The sequence below is a fragment of the Cheilinus undulatus genome, linkage group 14, assembly GCF_018320785.1.
Source record: "Cheilinus undulatus linkage group 14, ASM1832078v1, whole genome shotgun sequence".
Classification (NCBI taxonomy): Eukaryota; Metazoa; Chordata; class Actinopteri; order Labriformes; family Labridae; genus Cheilinus; species Cheilinus undulatus.
Window position 1 is genome coordinate 23,780,989 of NC_054878.1, and position 17,017 is coordinate 23,798,005.

Here is a 17,017-nt window from a genome sequence, read left to right on the forward strand (position 1 = left end):
TTGTCTTTTTGCATTGTTTGTTCATTCCCAAGTCCAAACTGCACCATAGTAAATTGAAAACATGTGTTTGTGATTGGAAAATTTAAGAAATTAGGGCTGTGATTTGACGTTTAGGAGGTGGTAGTGGGTCCTGGCACAAAGCCAGTTGAGAAATACTGCTCTATGGAGTTCAGGTCAGGCAAGTTGGTAGGCCAGTCAAGCACAGCAATACCATGGCCACCAAACCAGTTTCTGGTAGTTTTGGAATTAGAAGGTTGAAAGTCCTGCTGGAAATGAAATCATTATCTCCTTAAAGATTCCCAGCAGATAAAAGCATGAAATGCTCTAAAATCTTCTGGCAGACGTCTGATAGCATCAACTCTGGACTTGATAAAACACAGTTGGCCAGTACCAGCAGATGATTTGCTACCTCACACCATCACTGACTGTAGAAGCTGGAAACACTGGACTTCAAGCACCCTTCCAGTAAACTTTCCTTAAATTTGCTTCTCACAGAACAGCCTGCTCTTTCAATAACAACCTTCTGCGCCTTGTGCTCCTTGTGGGGGGCGTCAATGATTGTCCTCTGGGAAGATTGTGGTCTTCCCCATGTGTGGTTCTGTACGAGAGTGACAGAATAAAGGCTCGGGAGACCTTTGCTGGTGTTTTGAGTAAACTGGCTGATTAGAGCTCTTTTCAGGACTAAGATATCTGACAAGAAATTTAACTGCTCCACAATATTGTAATATTTTGGAGTATTATTTAATTTTTGTGAGCTGTAAGCCGTAATCATCAAGATTCAAACAACAAATATTTAAATATTTCACTTTACGTTGGACTTTTTTGCACTAAATTATGGGAAAAGATGAACACTAAATGATATTTACATTTTTTGAGATGCATCTGCACATACTTCTCAACCTTATAAATGAGATAATAGTAGGGATGCCCCAGATACTGATCATCTGTGAGTGAGATTGGTTGACATGATCATGTTGTGTTTTGTTATAGCAGTTGGTGTTAATCAGTCTACATAGCTTTGTTGTGTACTGAAACTGCTAAACCAAAGTCTTATGACCACCTTATACCTAACAACTGAGATCACAGGAGCAAGCTGCAACTTTAGCAAGACTCCCATGACTTCACTCTGACTTTGGAATTTTGTTGGCGAAAAAGTCGTTAGGTGTAAGGCCACCTTAACTGGACTTCAAAAGTTTGGGGCCTCTTATCATGGCTACCTTGAGCGGAGGAGAATGACTGGTCAGTAGAGGGTGACACAGGAGAGGATTTTCATTCCTTTCCCATCCCACTCCCAGCATAATAACTCCCGCTCCCATCCAACTCCCCATTTTTTTTTAACTCAGATCCTATCCCGCTCACCTGAATAGTTGAAAAAAAAAGCTGGCTGCCGCAGTGCTGTTTGGGGTGTGGGACGGGTACTTAGTTTGACTTGTGTTGCAGTGTTGGCTCACTTTAAGAAAACTACAAGCAAAGTGGCTGCCAAGTGTGGTCAATACCCAGTGCTTCTGTACATTTTCTACTAAAAATGGACCAAATGAACATAAAAACTGCATATGAATTTTTATAGATGTTCATAATGGTTTCGTATGTTTTTTTTTTTCCTGTCCCATTCCAAACACATGATGACATAGTAGAGTGACTTCCATCTCGCGGGAATTGGCCTTTACTGTCAGCTGCAGCGGACAAGGTGACATAGTTTGGTTCATGCTGACAGTCTAGGTCCATCCAACTGTTATCTGTCACTTGTCCTGTTCACTGTCATGGGGACAGTCTTTGTGCTATGTTTGATTTTATTCTTAATGTTGATGTGCCAAGTACATAGTGACTGGCAATGCAGTCGGCCTATAAAATTACACTGCAACAAAGTTTTTCTCCAGCCACAGACAAGTGCACCAGCTCGTACACCTGGGCACAACGTAATATTAGATTTAAAGTCATACCCTGTGCACCAGCTGGGTTTGAGAAATGTTTGAATTCCACCTGGATGTAACTTTGATGCCTAGGATGAAGCAGGTATAAGTTTAAAAACATTAACAGATTTATCAACAAAAAGGCATGAAGACAAGTAGGACAGAGTCACCTGTGATAGAATATTACTCAGGCAGTGAACCCATAGAAAAGTTCATTTTAGCAGATGAGGTCTGTTTGAATAAACAGCAAATTTGTCCTCCATATGAGAGGTGTCAGATAGAAACACAGAGCACTGTGTAAGAGCAGGCACTGACATTTTAAAAACTTTTCTCTTAGTATGTCACAAGCATCCATTTAAATAAAACTGTGATACACTGGGGAGCAGGTGGCCTAGTGGTTAAAGGCGATCCCCATGTACACAGGTGGCCCGGGTTCGAATCCGACCCTTCACCGCATGTCTCTCCCCCACTCTTCACCCTGTTTCCGACTCTGTCCGCTGTCCTCCCCTGTCTAATAAAGGCACAGAAATCCCCCAAAATAAAACTGTGATACACTGTTTAGTAAAGACACCTTGTGTGGGATGCTGTTTTGTTTGAAAAGACTCCTAGATTCAAGACAGCAGAGCATGACATGGACCAGGGGCCTTTTAAAACACTCTGAGAGACACTTGGTGTTTGTCAGACAACAGCATGCCAGCCTATAAGAGATTTTATATTTATCTCTACAAAGAAATTATGATTTCTTTGCTTTTGGTTGGTGATATCCAAATCTTCTGTTGATATGTCGATAGAAGTTAGAAGTAATAAGACTCGGTGTAGTTATGACTGTTTTAAGTGAGGCTTGGAGCAGTGGGTGTAAAGTTGAGCCTAGACGTCAGTTGTAGCTAAGTCAGACGTAGAGAATATAACCCACCTTCATTTATAATGCTTGTTTCACTAACAAAATCTCTATTTGATATAGCAGGTGTTGGTTTCTAGTGAACCATTTACATGCTTTATGCCCTGTTACTCTCAGGTGGAATTTGAACTTTATTGCCAGCTCTATCTACTCAGTTGTACAACACACAAAAGACTGAATTTGATAGGCTCAGACATCTGTCAATCAAGGCACCCTGCTCTAAAGCAAACATCTTGTCATGTCTTACTGCAGCCATGATGATGCGTATAAGATGAATTATTAAAATCTAAGAACTATTGGTGAAAATAAATGTGCAATATTGATGATTCTGGAGCTCTGCAAGTCAATGACTTTGTAATTTCTTATTTTCCTTTAGGGCAAAAAAGAATCAAACATTTGTCTATCTGGGACCTGGAGGTCTACTTTTATCACATATCTATTGGACACTGTAAATCTGATGTTAATCAAAGGCATTATGCTGCAAATAAAGTAAATAAGACACAAACAATACCTTTTTGATAAGCTTTTATGCATGTAACACAAATTTCTTACACATGAAAGAGGTTTTTATTATGGTATTCTTATTTTCGACTTGCGTTTAGTCAGGAGAGATGTAGGAAAAACTAGAGATAAGATAGGTCAAGGTTCTTTGTGTCCCCCTTCTGTTTCTGCATGTTTTGGTTGAATGATAGAGGAGATAGATACCCATTGCACTTTTAACCCTTTAAACTTCTGTTGAGCTAGAATGGTAATTGCAAACAAAACATACCTACACAAGAGACAACATCTTCACTCCCTGGCCATCACAAATTCTTCGAAAATTAGAGACATAAAGATGCCTTTTCTTCATCTTGACAAAAGCATAATCATTGCTCTGATTTTAACTGTAAGATGCTTTCAGACTAACATCTATTTATATATTTATTTTATTTTATTTAACCTTTATTTAACCGAGAACAGACTTGTTGAGATTAAAAATCTCTTTTCCAAGAGCGTCCTGGCCAAGACAGGCAGCAACACAGTTACATAATTACAACAGACACAAATACACATATCACAACTCAAAACAACAAGGATACATGAGAACTACCTTCAGGATTCAAAACATCATACATCTGACAAAGCATCTGCAGACAGATGCATCTGCCTCCAAATCAGTAGGATCCATTTAAAAGCATCCAGTGAGCACAGTTCACAAAGTTTCAAATCTTTCCGTAGGACGTTCCAGCTAGAGGGTGCGCAAACTTGAAAGCCTTCTTCCCAAGCTCAGTCCTGACCCTCGGGACAGACGGTAATAGAGATCCTACAAACGAAGACCATGAGATCCTGTATTTTTTCGTACAATATATGTCACAGCCAGTGCAGATTCAAATGAAAACGTTCCTCAGTCCTGCTGCTACTGGTACTGTGTTTTTAGAGATGGTGTGACTGTATTATCACATACTGTACATTGTTTTTGTTACTGAAGGCTCGCCATGAGGCGGTGATTCGGCGGACCTTGGAAAGGAGCCAGAGAACCAGACAGAAGACTAACCGATGGTCTTGGGGAGGGGCTCTGCACCAAAACACTACCAGCACACCAACCGGTACTTTCACAAACTACACACTGAAGACACGCACACTATTCTCACGCAGTCATCACAGCACGTTCAGACACTCTATGTTGCCTTAGAGCCTTCTTTTTGTTGTATTGTTGAAACGCTTAAACAGGTGAATGTATCAGTGCTTTCAGGTGTATTGAACACTATTGATATCTCATGTCCCTGATGTCTGACAGAGCGTCTCTTGTGTAAATATGTCTGCCTGCCTCTGCGTGTCAATATTGTTCTGCCATGTTTGCATTTGAACTTTTCAGATCCCCATTCCCTCTGTTGTTACTGCTGACTCACACCCTGCTCTGCCTCTCCCTCTCTCTCTCTCTCCCTTATTCTCAACTCAACCTCTCTCGCTCAACTCTCTCTCTCTTGTTACCTCTGGATCTTTCTCTTCCTCCTCTGTGCTCTCTGTTTCTCTGCCACTGTCCCTTCCCCCCTTCCTCGTCCAGGTTTTGTTGAGTCGATTTTCCTCTGTCCACTCGACCTTGCTGGACTAGAGCACATGCAGGGTGCTTTCAGTCTCTACCGCAGATACGGAATGACCTCTAAATGTGAATATGATAAAACTGTCAATTAGCCAGCCAGTGTTAGACCTCTGGCTTTAGTGTCATACATGTACAGCACCGTTTTAGCTCACTGGCATTAGTGTGAATGTAGGCCATTGTGGATGGCACGATTAGTGTTCCATGTAGCAATCAAGTCTGTAAGTCCATAATATCCCAAGATACAGGTTAATTCTTTGAAACCATTTTAGATTCATTTAGCACTAATTCATCTTCTAGGTATTACTTTCCCCTTTAGTGACTTGTTGGTAGTTTTTATAACCCGATTTAACCAAAATAGACTAGAATAGAAGAGAATGCTACCTCCAGCAATTCCTCCTTTTCAATGAAAGCATGTTTGTTTTTGTTATCCTGTGTCTTCTGTGTTTCTAGATGCTGACAGGCGGTCGGTGTCCACAATGAATTTATCCAAACATACGGACCCTATCATTTCCAAGCGTCTATCCTCCTCCTCTGCTACACTTTTACACTCACCAGACAGAGGTAATGCATACAACACATATGAACACCAAAACTATTCATTACAGGATCCACTTGTGTCGCTGACTTGTCTGCATGTCATTTGTGTTTGTTGTCAGCTGAACTGTCATGACAGTCTAATGGCTTGTTGATGTCTTATTTTATTTGCTCAACGTGATGTCGACAGTATTGTGACAATAAAATCAGTATAAACAATATTTTAATTACAAAGTCAAACTGTTGCATGTCATTTGTGTGTGTTGTATGCAAAACTGTCATGAAAATGTAATGGCTTTTTGTTGTTTTCTGTGTTTTACTCCATTAGATTTGATAGCACTGTGACAGTAATATGACTATAAATCAGTATTTTATTTCACATTATTTTATTATTTATTTTAGCAAACAGCCTAGATCAGGGGTCATCAACTGCATTTACACAAGGGCCAGCTTTTTCTTGACAGACACTGTGGGGGCCAGCAGTGAAATAAAATAATCTAAAATCAATATTTTTCTAGAATTAACATATTCTTGTAAAAATACTATTTCTTTAAAAAATGAATGGACATGTCTACTTAACACCTCTTATATAATTATCACCTGTATTGAAGCCAGCCACAAGGGGGCGATTGAGATATTATACCTACATTTTTCTGGAGCCCACTTGATGTCTATCACTGGGTTTGATGCTAATAAGCTGTGCCATAATTGGTCAAATACACATGCAGGAAACAGATCTTTTGTGTATATTCTCAGAAAGAAAAATTGCACTTTCAAACAACAATGCTCAACAATAGCATGCCATATTTCTTCTGTCTCAAATTTTCTGAATTTTTTTATCCTCCGAGGGCTGGATGGGAAGCCATGGGGGGCCTGATTTGACCCCTGGGCCTCCAGTTGATGATCACTGGCCTAGATTAACCTAGCATAACAGCTGAAAACAGAGGGACATCTCTCCTAGGACCTCTAAAGCATGCTTTTCATTCATTTAAACGGTGTTTAAATAATTTATCCCATAAAGTAATCCCATCAATTCCCACTTGTTGTGCACTTGTTAGTAGGGGTGGGAAAAAATATCAGTAAGCTATGTATTGTTGCTCTAACTTGTGGGATGCAATTAACAAATCCCTTATACCAATAGGTGCTAGAAGGTCAATTTTGTTTCTCACTTACTGAAATAAGCAAGATGCATTTTAGTCCATTAATTAGTTGTATCTTTTTCATATTGGTACAAATAGGGGGGTGGTATTGCTCTTACTGTCCAGCATAGTTCCAAGACTGACAGATTACTCGTTAAAGTATTGAAAGTGTTGAAGTGCTAATTAATTGTGAATTAGATGATTAATTTCGTAATGTTTATATGTTGCTGACAGGCTTACACATGAGAACAGCCTCCTCTCCTGTTATTAGCAAAACTCAGTCCAAACACCACCTACACCAAGGAAAGACGCCCCAGCAGAAAAACACAGGTGTCTTATGGGAACTTTCTGCAGTTTTATGCCTCAGATTATATATTGGACACTTTGCCACAAAGCAACAAAATTCCTGGGCTGGAAACCATCAAGGAATTACAAAACAATGACCCTGTTTACTATCTTGTCTAATTTATTGGCAGTCCTTTGACTTAGATTTGTGTAGCTGCATGATACAACATAATATTTTGTCTGAGTAAAGAATTTCAAAGGCATACTTTTGAAAAATACACGTTTATGTATAGAATCTGATGTTGAAATCCATCTCCCACATGGCTAATGACATGTATCATATGTGCATGTGTCTGCACTTCAGTGTGTTTCAGCGGAGGGATCAAGATTTTTTTTCTCCCTCTAGCGTGACCCCTTTCTCTAATCCTCTGTTGGATAATCTTTTTGTTTTTGTGGGAACACTTGTGCAGTTTTATCCCAGCTGAAAATTCAACACCCACATTTCAACAAACAGATGTACACATTATTACTGGTGGAACTATAGATATCGTGTCAAATTCTAGGCTGCCAATGCCCTTGAATGGAAACTATGTAAAGCACAGAAAAAGGTCCTTACTTTAAAAAAATGAGTGTTTAAGGTAAGATACTGTGATTCCTTTGGACGGTTTCCAGCCCAGTTATATCTTTGCCCCTCACTCTGGAACCCGCAACCCTGTACTTAACTGCTCTATCAGAGTGAGAAATGCTGCATGCTATTCCTGATATACAGTTGTTTGGCTCTTTGAAAGTGGTAAATCATGTTATCTTCAAGATTAATCAATTGACCCTTTGTCAAGCCCTGGTACTTTATTAGAGAAGTTCTTTGTTGCCATGTTCTTTTCCATTCGAAACAATTTAAAAATACCCGATGATTCGACTATTCCTTTTTTTATAAGATGATTCAATGGACTCCTAAACACAGGCAGAACCAAAGAAGAAACTGAAGCACACTGATTGCAGATTACTAAAGTGCAGCGGACTAATGTTTTGATGTGCACTGTTCATCAGTGTTTTTGACCAGTCATGCTTTTCTGAGAGCACCGACCTCCACCTGTGGAGGAGTTGAAGTGCACAAGAAGAGAGATGTTTGTTACGTATTGATCTGCCTTACTAGACCAATAAATTTTAGACAATACTGATATTTATACTGATATATAAATAGTTCCAACATAAAACTTTATTACTTAAAAATATCCTCTATAGTTAAAGGAATGAAGATAAACAAAGAATTAGACTTCAGCAGACAATGGTCTGTTGGTTCTTTGGCTTAAAGGGATACTTTAACATTTTGGCAAATTCGCCCATTGCCATAATTCCTGTAGTCTTAGTAGTAGGTTTGTTTCCTTTAGTTGTCGGTGCAAGCTGTTTTTAGATCTTGGGGGGCCGATACACCAGCTGCACAGCTAATGCTATGGAAGCAGACGGTATTGTTTTGCTTTCCTTCATCAAACTCATCAAATACACAATCCAACAACTCCAAAATGCTCTTGTGGACAAGTTGTGACCTGCACATTCACCATGCTATGAAATAATAAGGTATAATTATGTAACATTAGGACACATGAAGCAAATACTCTGAACTATTTCTTGAGTAAACCACTGGGCGGAGTGACACAGTGCAGCAGCCATGTCTGGAGTGTAGTTCTGGCTTTGCATTTAACTTTAAAACATCTCCGTCTCATAATGTTCCATGATTATTTCATAGCGTGGTGAATGTACAGGTCACAACTTGTCCACAAGAGCATTTTGGAGTTATTGGATTGTGTATTTGATGAGTTTGATGAGGGAAAGCAAATAATACAGTCTGCTGCCATAGTGTTAGCTGTGCAGCTAGTATATCGGTCCCCCCAGATCTAGAAACAGCTTGCACCGACAACTAAAGGAAACAAACCTATTACTAAGACTATAGGAATTTTGGCAATGGGTGAATTTGCCAAAATGTTAAAGTATCCCTTTAAGCCAAAGAACCAACAGACCATTGTCTGCTGAAGTCTAATTCTTTGTTTATCTTCATTCCTTTAACTAAAATGTTGAAGTATCCCTTTAAAACCTAACAAACTTATAGATGTACATAGCTGATATATATAGCTGATATAATGGCAGTTAGTAGCAGAAATGTTCAAATCTGCCAATACAGATCGTTAACTTTTTCTTAAGCTGATATCTGCCAGTACCAATATCATATTGGTAGTATTGTACATTCATGATAGTGAATTTTTTTCAGAATAACATCAGTGTCAACTTGAACTTTAACATTAGCAAGTTTGCTATTAAGTAGCGTTGTAGCTACGTTACGTTACCAGAACATCATATACTGACAAATACTTCCTCTTTCCTTCAAGCAAATGCAGATATTCTTGTGATTGTTAAATTCCCAGAATGATCATCTATGGAGTCAAATCCAAAGAGGGAACTTTTTTTTAATATATATTGAACCTTCAGTTTTGGAAAAAAGGAGAAAAAATACTCCTGATGAGGATATCTTTGGTCACTCATACAGATACCCAAGCACTCTTTTTAACTCTGCTGAGGTAATGACATTATGGTCACAATTTCACCCGGGCTTGTCCAACTTGAATTAGCCCAGCAACAGTTGCTTTGAGAGCGGGCTTTCCGATTGGTGAGTCAGAGGACCAATCAGAGAGCCAACAAGGGGTCAATTGATGCATTTCCACTTATCGTTAAAAACTAAGAATGATATCCTATGGCTCAGTGTCCCCACCAAATCACCAAGACTTTGCATGGCTAAATAAAAGCATCAAGACTTGAATTTTTTCCTGCCTGTTTTTGCTCTTGGTTTGCACTTCACTCCAGGCTGCTTGCTTCTCCGTATAATTAACACACTGGTGCATGCAGGTGTAGGTGTAACCAAGCAGCTTGTGCATGTCAACGATTTTACCTTGGCTCTTGCCCACACTGCTGTCAAGTGTGAGGGGAGGAATAAAACAAACAGTAATTATGCATCATTTATAATCTGCTTTGACTGATTGCTTTGGCTAATCAGTGGGCTGTTAATACGTTTATGAAACCTCCAGTGTTACATATACATGTGTCCGTCTATGTGCAGGCCTGCGCCGTCTTCCTTTGACGCCATGGGAGAGCAATGTGGTCAGCCGCCTGCAGCAGCCAACACACTCCTACTTGGCCCGTAGCCGAAGTGCTATGAGTCTATCCGGTGACCAAACAGGTAATACATACATGTCCCATATGATGGATACTCCCTAGGTCCTATGGTAAGAAATAATCACGAAGCAGGCTGTTTAAAAGTGTATGTAGATCTGTGAATCCACAATGTGCTATAAGCATTCATGTTGTTTATATTTTGGTCTCTTCGACTAGTTGGAACAGTTTTGGTTGTTAATCAGATTTAGCCAGACTTAAAGCATTACACCGTCTGAAACTTCCCATCACCAGTCTGTAACAGGCACCCAAAGCTCACGCACACACCCACACAAACACATGCAGGTCTAAGAAAGTAAGCTGTTTAGGAAGCATTCTCCTATTGACAGGGGAAAGCACAAAATTATGGTCCCTTTACACCGGCATTGTCTAAGGATTTACAGTATGTATATTGATCAAACTCACATGGCGCCTGTTATCCTTTGGTACCACCCTCAGGGTGGGATACTGTTTCAGTGTTAGCCTACAGTCCATAAGAGGAAAAATAATGTCTACTTTGCCAAAAAAGTGTGCAGTGATGGTTCAAGTTTACTTTGTTTCCTGTGTTTCATGTTTTTCTATGTCACACTGACCCACTCACAACGAACAGGATCCTCTTTTGCTTTACTCTACACTAACCTTTAAGTAACAGTTTCTTTTCAGGTGCATTTCTTGCTTGTGTTTTGTGTATTTTGTGGAATTTTCACTTTTCCTATGTGGTGTTGGGTCTAAAGCAGTCATAGTTTGTAGTGCTTCTCACTATAGAACAAAGTCTAATAAAGTAGTAATACTGCCAACACTGGCTCTTTAGAACAAGGACTGGTTTTCAACATAGTTTCTATCTAGGTCTCTTATAGAGCTTCACTAAACCTTTTTCCTAAAAGCATGACTAACAATGTAGTGATGGTTGCAGAGTTTTAGCAGTAGCACTAATGGCTTCTTTTTCTTCTTTTCTGTTTCCACCAAACATCTTTTCATTTTCCCAAACCTCTGCTGCTCTTCCTAAACTCAACGCTTCCCTTTGATTATTCTGCCACATCCTTGCCACTCTTTCCTTGCTCCTTTTTATCAAACCCTTGCTGATGTTCATAAATCCTCACACTGCCCTGATCCATACCTTCCTGAAAACACTGCCACCTCGCACATCACTGTAGCCATGCCTGTGTGTCCTCGTTCAGTGTCCTGCCACCCCATGGGCTCCATGTCCTTCAAGGCCCTGCAGGCCCAACCTCTCCCTCACTGCCGCAGCCATGACAGGAGCCTCAGCAGGGAGACGGCCTCTTCATCCTCCAAGACGGTTCGTAGGAGGACCACCGGCACCACACAGGTGGGTCATGTCATCAACCAGAACCTGTGTTTGGATTATTTAGATTATGATCAACTATGTTAAAATGTAATATTTCCCATCTGGATCTCATTAGTGATTTGTTCCATTTTACTGCTCCTCCTTCTGTTTAACTTTCTCATGTTGATGTTGTCCCAGATCAGTCAGATGAAATATATCAAAGTATCTGTGTAGGTCTGCCCCTCACACACACACTTAAAGACACACTGACACACACACACTGTTCCCACTGTCCATCTGTCCACTAACACAGTGTCACAGCTTAAACCATTAAAGTCTTAGAAGGATGGCATCTTCTGTGCTTTATACTCCAAACAGTGAGCCTAAGACGTGTATAAATAGCACATGTTTACTAACACATCTCTAGTCAAGACACATTGCCATCTTACTGTTTTACTTTTCTTATAAAACTATTCAAACAGAAAGCATTTAAATGCTTTAATGACTGTTAATAACAAAGCTTGGATTTTTTTTAGTATTGTTGTCTGGATTTGGAACCAGAGGTTATGTACTGCCACAGGAAGGCTGTCTGAGTTTAATCCTGTTTCTGATCATCTTCTGCTGCCGTCAAGAGGGCGCCCAGGTCTTGGCACTTCCTTTGACACCTGTGTGTGTACTAAGAATAGTTAGTGAAAAATTGTTTACATTATATGTTTTATAAGAGGTAGTTGGATGCTGGGTCGCATGCATATTTTGAATTAGGGCTGGGCGATATAGACAGTCATAACTGTTTTTTAGCTGAAGGGTGATACACGATATATATCTTCATGTTGTTCCTTTGGAAAAAAAGGTTGTCACAATAACAGCATTACTGGTAAACTTTGATATGATTCCAGTCAAACTCAAACTATATTTAAGTCTGATCAATACTACATTCACAAAAAAATAAGTCCTGGACACCCAATATTGGGATTTTTTTTAATAGTTAAAAACAAACTGCACACTGTCTAAATTATTAAAAGACATTCATAGCATTTCTGTGTGTTGATGCTGTCAAACTGTTCTGTAATCCTAAATAATGTTTCAAAATGATAAAATCCCCATTATTTTAATGTTATCATAAAGTACAAAAACATGATGATCTTCCAGACATACACTACATGGACAAAAGTATTTAATTATTGAATTCAGGTGTTTCAATCAGACGTGTTGCCACAGGTGTATAAAATCAAGCAGCTAGCCATGCAGTTTCCATTTTGCAAACATATTTGTTACAAAATGTGTTGTTTTGAAGAGCTCAGTGACTTCAGGCTTGGTACTGTGATGCATGCCACCTTTGCATGAAGACATGAGAGATTTTCTCCACGCTAGATATTACTGTTAACTTTAAGTGATATTATTAGAGTGAAAGTGTTTAAGAACAACAGCAACTCATCCACAAAGAAGAAGACTATGTGAAATCACAGAGCCAGGCCACTGACTGCTAAGGCACACAATGCAAAAAAGTCACCAGCACTCTGCTGATTCCACAGCTGAAAAGTTTTGAACTTCCACTGGAATTAATGTAAGCACAAACACTGTGCAGTGGCAGCTTCATGGAATTGGTTTCCATGCCCGAGCAGCTGCATGCAAGCCTTACCTCACCAAGTTCAATGCCAAGCATCGGATTGAGAGGTATAAAGCACACGACACTGGACTGTGGAGCAGTGGAAATCTGTTCTGTGGAGTGACAAATCACGCTTCTCTGTTTGACTGTCAGATTGATGACTCTGGGTTTGACGAATGCCGGGAATACGTTACCTGCCTGACTGAATTGTGCCAACTGTAAATTTTGGTGAAGGAGGGATAATCTCATTTTATAATATCTGTAGTGAAGGCAAATCTTAATGCTTCAGCAAACCAAGATATTCTGGACAATCCTATGCTTCCAACTTTGGGGCAACAGTTTGGGAAAGACCCTTTTCTGTTCAAACATGACTGTGCCCCAGTGCACAAAGCAAGGACTTTAGAGACATGGTTTGATGAGTATGGATGGAGAACTTGACTGGCCTGCACAGAGCCCTAACCTCAACTCCATCAAGCAGCTTTGGGATGAAGTGGAACATGGAACATTGGTCTTGTCCAACATCAGTGTCTGGCCTCACATGTTCTCTACAGTATGAATGTGGACAAATTACCACAGAAACACACCAAAATCTTGCGGAAAGCCTTCCTAGAAGATTGGAGTCTGTTGTGGCAAAATGGGGACCAACTCCTTATTAAAGTGCATGTATTTTAAACAATAATGTTACAGTCCCTGCTGGTGTAATGGTGAAGTGGCCAAACACTTTTGTCCATAAGGTGTATGATTAACTGGGAGAAGGAGCTCTGGCTAAAATTTCACTTACACATTGGCAACATGTCAGTTTGGCCCCCTTTGAAAATGTAGCCTACAACTTTGAGCAATTTAGATGCTGTGTAGGAGTTTGTCAGCAGTTTATGATAATAAGAACTATAGATTGCCCATTATTTGGTGTCTAGACTTAGTAATTCAGATTCTCCCAAATAAATTAGATAAACAGATAAATGATTACCCAACTATGAATTTCAAGCAAAGCATCTCATGATCAATAAGCATATCACTGGTTATTTTTTTCAACTTTTTTAAATCTTAAGTTATCATTAAGGGGATATCCTCATTTTCAGTGACTTTGAGAGTACAATTAAAACAAATCTAGAAGACAGAAAAAAAATAAACAGTGAGCATCATGAAATGAACAAACAGATTTAAGTTAGAAACAGTTACCATCACTGTAGAGTAGTTTATAATCATGTTTTTAATAGACCCATGCTAACACCTGTGTTGAGTTTCAGTGTACACAGTAAACCGTTAGAGCTGTGTAGGGCACAAAAGGTGAAGGATGACTTTCCAGTTTTAGTATTACTCATGGAACATTAGCCAGTCACTTGATCGTGTCTGTTAATGACTTATCCCAGTTTAATAAAGAAGTGATGTATGAATACAGATCTAGAGAGCTATATAAATAAATAGTTTCCAGTGTCTTCAATGCCACTTTTAACTGTTAGACCAACTGTATCATACTGGATGCAGTGATCAGTGAAACAGCAATAGCTTCCAGTAGCTTTAATAAATGTAACTGGTTCTTACTGTAAACAGTATCTATTGGCCAGGAGTCTTATATTTTTAAAAATCATAAGTATAAACTATACTGGTATAAATCGTACTCTGTTTCACTTTAAAGTACAATGGTGTATCTTGAAACTGGATGAATTTCTCAGCCCTGTTTTGAATCTTTATGATTAATTTTTTACTTTCTTCTCATTAACAAAAGCAGAAGGACCGGGACAATGTCAGGAAGTCATGGAGCAACTTGTCACTCCCCCTGGCTCCCATTATGACTTTACCCAGCAAGCGCTCCTCTTCTCTTGGAAAGAAAACCAGCAGAGTAACGGCGCCCTCTCCTGGCAGGTAGGAAAACACCTAAGACAAAATCAATCACATTATCAGTTTGGAGACAGATTGGAGTTATGGGAGCAGAAGGACGGGATGACGGATTTGAGCTGTTAAGTATTGGTAAACTAATTCAGTTTTACCTCTGATTCTTTTTTCCTGCACATAAGGCAACCTCAAAAGCCAGCAGAGCGACCCCCAACTCCCAAGATGCTTAAGTCTCCAGGACCAGAGGACCCAGGAAATCTGCGTCCTTTCAGAACCACAGCCGACAGTCCTCAGTCCACCAGGGAGCAAGACGAGGACGAAGATGAGCAGGTCCTTAGTCCTCTTCAGCCTCGACCACAGCCACTGGGTCAGAACAAGAGCAGCAGTGAGCAATCACCACCAGCAGCCAGCGGTCAGTCATTTCTGCAGAACCCTCCCTCTGCACACCTAGAAATTAATCAAGTCTTTGTTTCATACAGTATAAAATCATTTAGTTAAGTTAAATTTTTCATGCTTTTTAGAGGGTGTAAGCAGTCCTCCAGCTCACAGACCCTCAGCAGGCACCACAGATCCAGAGGAAGCGAGTCGTATCCTGGCTGAGAATCGTCGACTGGCCAGAGAGCAGAGGGAGAGGGAGGAAGAGGAGCGTAGGCAACAGGAGGAGCAGGCCAGGTGCTGTACTGTAAATGTGTATCTGATCTGAAGAGAGTATGAAGGTGGCTATCAGCAGCTGTGTACACATCCACATCCTTATCCTTAACTGTGATTCTTTTGTGTCTGTACAGGTTAGCAAGGGAGGAGATGGCTCGCCGCAAAGCTGAGGAGAGAGCAAAGAGAGAGGAGGAGGCTCAGCGTCAGGCAGAGGAGATGAAGAGGAAGGAGGAAGAGGAGAGAAGGATGGAGGAAGAGAGACTCGAGAGGGAGAGGGAGGAGGCAGAGAGACTCCAGAAACAGGTCAGGGAACATCAAATAAAGTAAACAAACCCACTTAAGAAGTCTTTATCTGACAGTGAAGAAACCCTGTATGTGTTTGTGTGTTAGAAAGAGGAGGAAGAGTCTCGACAGAGAGAGGAGGCTGAGCGAGTGAGGCAGGAGAGAGAGAAACACTTCCAAAAAGAGGAGGCTGAACGCCTGGAGAGAAAGAAGGTGATACAGTCTCACTTATGTGCAGTATTTAATAATACACACTGAGAAATGTATTTAAAAACATTTTCTTCACAGCGTCTGGAGGAGATCATGAAGAGAACAAGACGTTCAGACACAGCAGAGAAGGTAAAAGGTTCATGTGGGATCAATGTAGCTAGTATCTGATTGACCAAGTATTTATATGGACCATGAATTTTCAATCTTTAACTGTTTATCCTCTTCAGAGAGCTGCTCCTAGAAATGGTGATAATGCAGGTAACGTAAACTATATAGTTAATATTATTCTATCTTTTTTCAATAATGAAAAAAATAAATCATACCCTCTGTGTTGTTTTCTCTCATTAGTGACCCCTCCCAGTCCAGGCCCTTCTAATGTGACTGTTTCACCAACACACAGTAGCAATGGTCAGGAAGCTGACCCCGACCCAAACACCACCCCAGTGAGCCAGCCTGACCAGGGGTAAATACCATGTGAATAGTCGTTTTAATTTCATTATTGTTTGCCATTTGTATTTTTCTGAGGTTAATGTGGAGCTGGGCAACAAGTTTTAAAGCTATACTGATATATTTTCAGATAATAGATAGGGTAAAGAATATGATTTTTATTGACAGCAAAGGTTAATGTATTTAAAATTTTTAGTTTACATGGTTAACTGTCATTTTATTTCTTTTATTTAATGTTAGTAAAAAAAAATCAAAGGATAATGGTACCTTTTGATACCACTGCAATAATAATAGAGGTCCCAGACACCCAATATTTGTCAATAATTACTGACTATCATAAAACTGCAGGCAAACTCCTGCATGCTGCTTAAATTGCACAAATTTGTCGGCAATATTTGGAAAAGTGGGTATAACTTCCAAGGAGCTTCCAAATAGTGCCAACTTATTTCAAAATGCATACAATACTCTCTCCCTCTCTTTGTTAAAAATGTGACTGAAGATCATTAAGTCCTGTCATTCAGTTTAGACTATGTTTGGGAACTGATCTCCAGCTTTTGATAACTTGAAAAGAAAAATTCACCCAATGCTGAGTGTCAAAAACTTCTGCTTTTGTTGCTGTGGCATTAAACATTTCAGTATCATTTCAGTTCATCTAAATA

General features: G+C 39.8%; 1 protein-coding gene across 3 annotated transcripts in view; it reads left to right on the top strand.

The window, feature by feature from the left end:
• Nucleotides 1–17,017, top strand: part of map7b (microtubule-associated protein 7b) — a 45,276-nt gene that overhangs the window by 25,461 nt on the left and 2,798 nt on the right. Inside the window, exons 5-17 of one of the 3 annotated variants that reach the window (XM_041805546.1) lie at nt 4,277–4,394; nt 5,339–5,449; nt 6,796–6,891; nt 9,953–10,072; nt 11,223–11,371; nt 14,662–14,798; nt 14,951–15,180; nt 15,290–15,440; nt 15,554–15,722; nt 15,810–15,914; nt 15,990–16,040; nt 16,139–16,169; nt 16,260–16,374. In XM_041805546.1, the coding sequence (XP_041661480.1) occupies nt 4,277–4,394; nt 5,339–5,449; nt 6,796–6,891; nt 9,953–10,072; nt 11,223–11,371; nt 14,662–14,798; nt 14,951–15,180; nt 15,290–15,440; nt 15,554–15,722; nt 15,810–15,914; nt 15,990–16,040; nt 16,139–16,169; nt 16,260–16,374 (1,583 nt within the window). The remainder of the gene's footprint in view (nt 1–4,276; nt 4,395–5,338; nt 5,450–6,795; nt 6,892–9,952; nt 10,073–11,222; nt 11,372–14,661; nt 14,799–14,950; nt 15,181–15,289; nt 15,441–15,553; nt 15,723–15,809; nt 15,915–15,989; nt 16,041–16,138; nt 16,170–16,259; nt 16,375–17,017) is intronic. The other 2 variants (XM_041805547.1, XM_041805548.1) reach the window with 2 other exon arrangements.